Genomic DNA, 9,465 nt, shown 5'->3' with positions numbered 1-9,465 from the left:
CTGTGATTAAAAAAGCTGAGATTGATTTTTTGTGATATTGGGTAAAGCACGGGAAAATTTAATTCTGGATAGATATTTCAAATTTAAATTGAGCATACGATAAAACATCAATTTTATTACAACTGTTTTTAATTTAATTTTTGATATAGTCACAAATGCTAACCTGATCACGTATTTCTTGTTTTAGGCTTTGGTTTAATTCGAAATGGTATGAATGACAAATGTGCACACTCTTAATACAAGTGATGTGTTTCAACATTATAAACCAACGGATCAATTGTGCAGACCTCTGTTAAAGTTAACAACGGCATTAACGACGTCGTTGTTAACTTTTAAAGGTGATATATTTGATGATATGCTCATAATTTAAATAAAACAAGTACAGCTAAAACATGCTGTTGCCTCAAAATTTGTTAGAAATATTGAACAAGAAACGTGTTTCCAGCACACCGGATAGGCATTTCCGGTGACGTCAGTCGTGCTAGAAAACTCCATCTGGCATCCCCATTCGGAACTCCTCGGCCATTTTTTCAAAAACAACCTCGGATGTATATGGACGGTTTACATACTTAAAAAGTGGTACGTTTAAGTCCGCTGCAAATAGATCGCGTAGTAATCTTATTTAGTAGTTAAAATTTATGACTTAACTCTTGGGAATCGTAATTATGTTTGCAATAATACACTTCACTGGCAATCAATTTAAACTGAGAGCAATGAATACAACTCTTAAACACTACATTTAATTAATGCTTTTATTCAAAAAAATACGGACTACTTCAACAGATGTACCGGCATACATCCGAGGTTGTTTTTGAAAAAATGGCCGAGGAGTTCCGAATGCTGGCATCCCCCCATGCCAGATGAGTCACGCGCTGTGACGTAATATTTTCAATTCCTTTTATAATACACTTTATGTAACCATATTTATGAGATTTAAATAGATGAGTTCCAGTAACATTAACTTTACAAAAATGTACTTTCAAAAACAAAACAAAATAACCCTTAAAATACGTGATATTAAAGGAACTTATTGACGTATGTAGTGAATACAAATTACTGCACGTCATGACTTCAGTAAACATCATCGCACGCGCTTTTTGGTGATTTGTACAAAAATGCACTTTTTTATGTATTTTCTTCACAAAAAATGTAATTTAATTTGTGCTAGAAAAAATATCTATCATGTGTGTCCGTTCCGGATAGAAAAATCCGACCCCCGGGCACGCTGCGTAGCCGGTAACTCGGCAAGCCTCGTTACCTGGCAACGCAGGTGCCCTCGGGTCGGATTTTTCTATCCGGAACGGGAACACATGACATATATTATTAATCCATTAAACGTCCAGAGCAGAACATACTTGAGCAAAACAAGTTTAACAACGTTAACTTTAACAAAGTTCGGAGCAAGCTATCCACAGTGGATCAATTATTCATTACTGTATTAAAGTTAACAACGCGGTAAGCCATCGCTGTTAACTTTTTATCGTGAAGTATAAAATTTTGAAGATGCGCTCCTATATTTGCATAAAACATGTACAGCTGAAACAGTTTTAGACTTTGGTAGAAATGCCGCATACCACAAGTGTATCCATTAAACTTCCGGAGTAGTACGCATTTGAAAAGACACAAGAACGATGACGTCAACAACGCTGTTAGATGGAGAAAAAACTGTCACATTTCAGCTGCACCCTTCATCCACCAGCCCAACTCTGAACGAACTTCTTATTTTTGGAATCATTCAGATGTTAGTTAAATTGTTCATAAAATTATAACATGGTTGTTATATCTAAATAACAATATTTAGAACATGCTTTATTTTGAAACTCGAAATGATTGACTTCCCCTTGAATTATTTTGGTCTATATCTGTATCAATTTAAAAGTAGTATATTTCTATGGTATGATCGTCAGGGTATACCGAATAGCAATGATTTAATTTATCAAAACTATTACTAGTAATTGACTAATAAGTTTCAGAGTTATACGTCCCCACACCATTTTCATACAAAATCCTTAACGTATATATACTGTATATAATTCCTGCTTATTTGTTATTTTAGAAGAACTCAAAGTATCCAGTATGTCTGTGTTCACGCATTCTGCAATATATATGCATTTTCGTATAATTGAATTAATGTAATTTTATTCCATAGCAGTAACATGTTTACAAACTTTTCTCTGCTGAGAATAAATTATTCAAATGATGCCAGTCACAGAAAAACAGCGCCAATATCGGTCCGTCTTCGAGTGCCCGTTGCCCCTCCCATTATAGGAAACACCAATTGGAAAGACGTTCCGTGCAAATACCAGCAAAATTCGTCCTTAAAGAAATAGGCTTGGGTTTATAATCGCTCCAAAAGGAATACCTACGAATTCTCTGGGGAGAAAACTTACCTCGGCACACTTTATTAGGATTTCTGGGACATTGGTGCTTCAGATGTGTATTTTAGAGCTTCTTTCAAAACTTTCTATGTTTCTTTCATTCATGAATTTTATTTCGGCTTTGTACTTATAAGACTTACTTTTTAATTCTATAAACAGGATTTTGTTTAACTGTTAGGCTGGAAAATTCCGTAATTTAGGAAGGCATATAATTGCAATTTATGCCCCGTTTCCAGTGAAGTAAGTTCAGGAACTTCCGTGTTTTAATGATGGTATATTCTGAAGATGGCGACAGACGACTCATGAAGCAGGAAAACGGTTTCAGAAGGGTACGTATGTCAAAAATGCGATGAAAAAAAAAATAAGCATGGGTCGTCTGTTCAAATGGTGCAATATAAAACGGTTGCAGCAATCGGCACTGCTTCGATTAGTAAAAGTAATGCACGAGTCCGCATAATTTTGATTTTTTTTTTCAAAGTGATGCATACATACATTAGTATTGCTTTTACAGCTGGAATTCTTTTTAAATAATTACATGAAGTGATATATTTGTGAAAACTTTGGATTTAAAAAAAATAAAAGTACGATATTTGGAAGTACTTCTTAAAATCAGTTTGCCTATAGCAAAGATGGAAAAAGGGTGAAAATTCAAAACAAGAATGAATTGATATTATTAAACGTTTTGCTTCAATTTTAGCATACTAGTGTTAAATTTGATTTAATTTCAGTATTAACACACAAAAAAACAAAGATGTTAGCTTGTGAGTTTTCAAATTGAAATAAGAACAGCTCACCACGTATGTGAGTTTTTTCGTGTCACCGTTAAAACATATAACAAGTCAAAAATTAATATTTTGAAAACCATTTGATGTATAAAGCAAAATAATGCTGAACAGGTTTCAGCGAAGTTTTAACAAGTGTTTTCTTTGGTAGCAAATCAATGTATCACTCAAAGCATGCACTTTATAATTTTTTCATGATTTCTAAGTTTATTGTTGATTTTGTTGTGTATTTTTCCCTTATTTATTCAGCGGTGAAGTACAAAAAAAACGAGAAATAAAAAAGATGAACATTTGCACTGAAGTTATTCGATGGATAAAGTAAAATTAAATTTAGAAAACTCCAGCAATATAAAATTCTTCTTTTTTCTAAGCGTTTTAAAACACACACACACAAAAAACACACAAATAAAACAACAACAAACATTGTTACAATATCTATCAATTGTTCAAATGAATCATTAGACTCTATTTTCAACCCCCAGCCTGACCTCCTAACCTCCAGTCCGAGTCCGTCCATGTATCCGGAAATATGGCGGCCCCCGACGCCCGAGCGCCAAGAGATGTCGTCCCGGTCTCCGCTGCAGCTCAACACTGCCGCCGTCCCCGTCAACACCGGAAGTTACGCGCTGCCACCTCCCGCCTACGAACAGGACAACTACCCAAATGTTCTCGCATTCTCTCCGACATACAAGTAAGTAAGAAGCATTCAACCATAGTCATTAAGATTCTTTGAGGGTTGAGGGTATTTCCATCAGGGTAAAATCGTCTCTTAGTAAAGAAATGAAATATTTTAACAACGAATATTTCAAATTCCCTTTATTTTGATCCAATTGATCCATATGTATTAATGAATTTGACCTTTCTGTTGCTTATTTACAAACGTTGGGTGTAAAAACATTTTTACCTTTCTTTTAATTCAACTCAGAAAAGTACATTGTTTTATTAGGATGCTTTATGAACACGACCCCTGACAATTTAATTAAATTAATTTAAAAGCACCTTACTTGTTTTACATACGATGTGCTTTTTCTTAATCGCATTTGTAATTACGGGAGCCATACAATAAGGCCACGCAACAAATCCCAATTAAAGATTCGTTCTTGTAATATTAATAAATGTTAAATGAACAGTTCTGGACCAGGTTAAATTATAAGGCAACGCTATATCAAAATCATTCAAAAATTATGAAGAAAATTGCGTTAGAATCCGTTCATTGACAATGCCAACAAAAACACTGAAAAGGTGATTGATGCAATTAAAGCTATCATTATGATCAATTGATGCACTTTCTCCACAATTAGTCATGATATGTATTTTTCTAGAAGTCAGGAGTAAATTTTCGGTGACGTCAAATATTGTCAAAACGTCATTTTGCAAGAAGAAACGAAATGGCAGTTTTTCAGCTCTAGATAAATAATATTCACGACAACAGATATTGTAAACATCTGGACAAACGATCATGGAAATGATCTGAGATAAAATATTTCATATATCAATAGCTTGTCTAAGTTGGATCTTCAATGAACTTAAATATGTATAAACGTCACGATTGCAACACACTTTATTTTATTTTTATATTTCCTAACCTTTGTGGTAATTTTCTAATACTGACCAAAGTTCAATACACTTAATTATATTCTCTCGACACATAACGCCCATTCCAGGCATCTAAAATCGTATACGGTAGTTGTACGTGGGACACCTTAAACATATATTTTTGACATGTACGCGGAACACATTAAACACATATTTTGACATGTACGCGGGACACCTTAAACATACATTTTTTTGAGATGTATTCGGGACACCTTAAAAATATATATATATTTTTTTTTTGTAGGCGGTACACCTTACAGCCATATTTTTGACGTGCTCGCGGGACACCTGAAACATAATGATTTGACATGAATTTTGATACATGGGCACGTTTAAGGAAAGAAATGTCCTTTTAATATATTTATTTTATTATTTAGCCCTTTCGAGTGATTTCAAATTTATATGTGGTCACCAGGCATCTAAAACTAACATAATTATCCGGGACACCTTAAACAACATATATTTTAACATGCACGAGGAATACCATAAAATATATATATAGTTGACATGCCTGCGGGACACCTTAAACATATATGTTTGACATGCACGCGGAGCCTGCTCCCCTTTCGAGCAATTCCAAATAAATACTGACGGAGTCACCAGGCAGTTACAATTCACATAATTATCCGTCGGACACCTTAAACATATATTTTTGACATGCACGCGAGGCCTGTTTAAGCAAGTATTGTCACTTTAATAGATTACTTTCATTATTTACTCAACTTACCAGTCCTCATGCCATTTAAACACTTACCGTCGCCAAAATAAGCATTTATTCAGGATAGAGTTACACCCTTTTCAAAAACCCGTGAATCAAGTGGCCACTCTGGAATGGCGAGTAAATTGTTATACGCAATGTCCACTGTCCAGCCGAGCTAAACTGACCCCTTGTTCCTGTTTATAGAACGACACAGCAGTCTTAAGAGGCTTGTATTGTTTGCAGCCGCCATCCGAATGACCAGAAAATGCAAATATGCTATAATATTCTTAAAGGGACTCGCTCATGTTTTATTGTATGTTAAATCCCATTCTTCGTATGACGAGATAAAGACTAAAGTGTGGCAAATTATTAGGAGTGTTACCACTAAGATACTGACGGCTGGAATCCTTCAACAAATGTTGATATATGCTCAAATATTGTCTTTGAAATCCACAATTTTGAATAGCGTTACTAACGCTATTCAACAAAAGGGTGAAAGGTTTTAATTTATCTTTGTATTGGTGTATGAGTCCTTGACGTTTTGTGGAAAAAAATGAATAAACTAACAACTGTTCCGGCGTTGGTTCGCAACCCACTAAAAGCAGAATATCATGTTATACTTATTTTATTTTTTTTCTGCAATGTTGGTATCAAAGAGTAAAATATTTTTTTGCCAACGTATGAGCGAGTCCCTTTAAGAAAAAAAAGACCACCACGGATTTATTCTTTTTTTCTGTAAGATGTCTAAAGTTGGACACTAGCAGAATGAGAGTAGCAATTAATACTGATAATCTCTTGTAAAATATTGGTCCCAAAAACACATGATATCTGCAAACAGTGAGGTTAGCCTCGCATTGACCACGCATGTTTGTCTTCATGAATAGGACGAGCTACTGACCAAAGAATTGTATGTTGATTTTAATACTGATATAATGGCCAGAGTTTGCGGAGGAGATTTGGAGATCATGTCACATCGAATCTCCCAGAGATTCTATATATTATCCCAAAGTCCTTAATATGTAGACTAGTTTGTGTATAAATTTTCTGCAAACGTCTTGGGAAACTTTTTACCATTTCTTGTGATTTTATAATTTATGTTATTCAAATGGACTATATTCATAGGGTTTTGGATGTTTAATGGTAATAATAAAAATAAAAATAAAAATAGAAATGGAAATAGTAATAATAATAATAATAATAATAATAATAATAATAATAATAATGATAATAATAAAAATAACAATATAATAATAATAATAATAATAATAATAATAATAATAATAATAATAATAATAATTAGTTTGCAGAAACAACAATAATTTAAAACTTTATTTTCTTCTTTCTTACTGCATCTTTATATAGAAACTCTTTTCTTTTAAAAATGGTGTTTCGTCAAAAGCGCTCAATTGCAATTTCTCGGAAACGTTTTAGGATAACAAGCCTTAAGCTTTTTAGCCAAAATGCTAACCTAAAACTATTTTTTTCAAAATATAAAACATCGTGATTATCATAAAAAAATACTGTCCTTCAAAGTCTTAAAACTCTCTGGTAGAAATAAGAATAATGTAAAAACTACCAAAAAAGAAAATAGTGAGCTTAGCTTTAAATAAGGATTAACACATGCTTGAGAAATTGGACCATGTTCCATACTTTTAATACACAGACACTTCTGATACGTTATAATCTATATGACTCAACATGTATGTTTCCAGGGAGTTCGCAGTGTATAAGGACAAGGCACCTAGTCACGAGGTTCCGGAAACGGTGCTATCCCTTAAGAACGCGGTGGTACACACTTCCTTCGGTGGCCCACTGTCGCCTCTCTCTCCCACCATGCACATTGGACCACTTACGCCTGGGGGCCTCCCGAACCAGCCCCAGCAGCCACTTCCGTACACCGTCAGCGGCGGCCAGGTGCACCCAGTCAGCTACTCCGGAAGAGGAAGCCCGCAGTACTCTTCAGTACATGCTCAGATCCACGGCGACCATATCAACACTCAGCAACATGGCGTATTTCCGGCGATGAGTGTCAACGTCTCCATGAGTATGAATGTAGTGCCGCCTAATTTTGGAAACAATTGTAATCCACCTCAACAATGGCAGACTAGCTCCCAACACTACACGCCAGGTCAAGACTACCAGCATTCCTCCCACGAGTTCCAGCCCCAGTACAGCCCCTACTCACAAAGCTACTACCCTCAACACTACTCACTGTCGTCAGACTTCCGACCAAGCGCGCCTGAAAACCGAGCGTTCTATTATAAAGTACCAGACGACATCAAAACAAGCCCGAGGTTCTACCCTCCAAACCAATTCAGGCGAGGGAAGTTTATGGAAGAGAGACCTTTTCATTTACCACACAGTCCTGACAATTCTAAAATTAACTTGTGCAGAATTTGTGGAAAGACATACGCGCGCCCGAGCACGCTTAAGACCCATCTTCGGACTCATTCCGGCGAAAAACCGTATAAATGTAATGCTTGTAACAAGTCATTTTCTCAAGCAGCTAATCTGACCGCGCATGCGCGAACGCACAGCGGGGAAAAGCCGTTCCATTGCCCCGTCTGCGATCGCCATTTTTCCCAGAGTTCTTCAGTGACGACACACATGCGCACGCACTCAGGCGAGCGACCGTACCGGTGTCGTCTGTGTAAGAAGGCGTTCTCGGACAGTTCGACCCTGACCAAGCATTTACGGATACACAGTGGGGAGAAGCCGTACCAGTGTAAACTCTGCCTCCTCCGTTTCTCCCAGTCCGGCAACCTGAACAGACACATGCGTGTTCACTCCAGCAACGGATGAAGCATGCACATGGGTTGTGTGTTACCCTAATTTGGGTGGTCAGCTGAGCTTCTACGTAATGTTATAGTCAGTGCATAATTTTATCGTCTTTAGCCATTTTAATACATTGTTTTGTATGGAGGACGTAAACGGCAGTTTTGGTAAATATCATAAATGGTCACGAATCATTTAAATTAAATGCACATGCTATGTTTGTTAAACTGTTATAGTATTTGTAAATCCTATTTATTTGTCAGAGAGAGCAGCTTAGCTTCGCCCCATCGGTACAATAAGAATTACATAATATAAAACTATAAAAAACAAAGTCATCGTTTTTTTAATCGAGCTTTACATCATTCTGAATAATAGCATTGTTCGGATATGGTCGTTTTATTTGACATAATATTTTAATGAAACTCGCATTTAATGAATCCCTTATCCATTGTTACCAAATGTACAGAAACGCAAGGTGAACTTAATAGGATGGTGCACAAAAGTGTTGTCGTTTTTTTAAGATTAAATACATTATCATTTGAATGTAATGGTCTAAAACAAAACTAAAATACAAGATTTGTGTACACATGAGCGGTATTTTGGAGGATTTATTTTTCAAATGCTACTTGTATTTATATATTTGTACACGAATTATATGCTTTTTATTATTGAAGTCAAGCGAATTAAACATAATAATGCATTTAAATTAAGTTATTTGACTTCCCGTGACCTGTATTGTGCTCCTTTAAAGCTGCACTCTCACAGATATACCATTTTTACATTTTTTTTGTCTTGGAAAGAGCAATTGTTTGCGTAAATACAAAACTCTGCGATCTGCTTGTTTGTCAGCAGTCTTATATAACCGGTTTCCATGGATTTTCGCAAAACTTGGCTTGTTCCAAGACAAAAAAAAGTTGTCAAAACGTTCAATCTGTGAGAGTGCAGCTTTAACAAGGAGATGTACCATGTTATAATTAAAAGAAGAAATTGTTAGTTTACAAACTGACGATGAATAAATATGAAAACTGATTTGTTTCTAGTAAACTTTAACGACAGGATATTTGTGACAAGAAGTGTTGCACGTGCCGGCACGTGTCTTTTGACGGTAGCCTGAAGCAATGAGCATGCGCACAGCGGGACTATCGTTGCCCTGGTAACCCGAAACCTTCTGTCGCTGGTGACCAAATTCAAGTGGAAAAAATAAAGCTGCATGCTCACAGATTAATCGTTTGAC

General features: G+C 35.8%; 1 protein-coding gene across 1 annotated transcript; it reads left to right on the top strand.

Moving 5' to 3' along the window:
* Window positions 1–2,647: 2,647 nt before the first annotated feature.
* On the top strand, window positions 2,648–8,258 carry LOC128210547 (protein glass-like). The gene is made up of 3 exons (XM_052914895.1): window positions 2,648–2,707; window positions 3,643–3,851; window positions 7,169–8,258. Exons 1-3 carry the CDS (start codon window positions 2,648–2,650, stop codon window positions 8,256–8,258), a joined length of 1,359 nt encoding a protein of 452 aa, XP_052770855.1.
* The last annotated feature ends 1,207 nt before the right edge of the window (window positions 8,259–9,465 follow it).

This window comes from Mya arenaria, chromosome 12 (assembly GCF_026914265.1).
Source record: "Mya arenaria isolate MELC-2E11 chromosome 12, ASM2691426v1".
Taxonomy (NCBI): domain Eukaryota; kingdom Metazoa; phylum Mollusca; class Bivalvia; order Myida; family Myidae; genus Mya; species Mya arenaria.
This window is presented reverse-complemented; position numbering and strand designations above follow the sequence as displayed.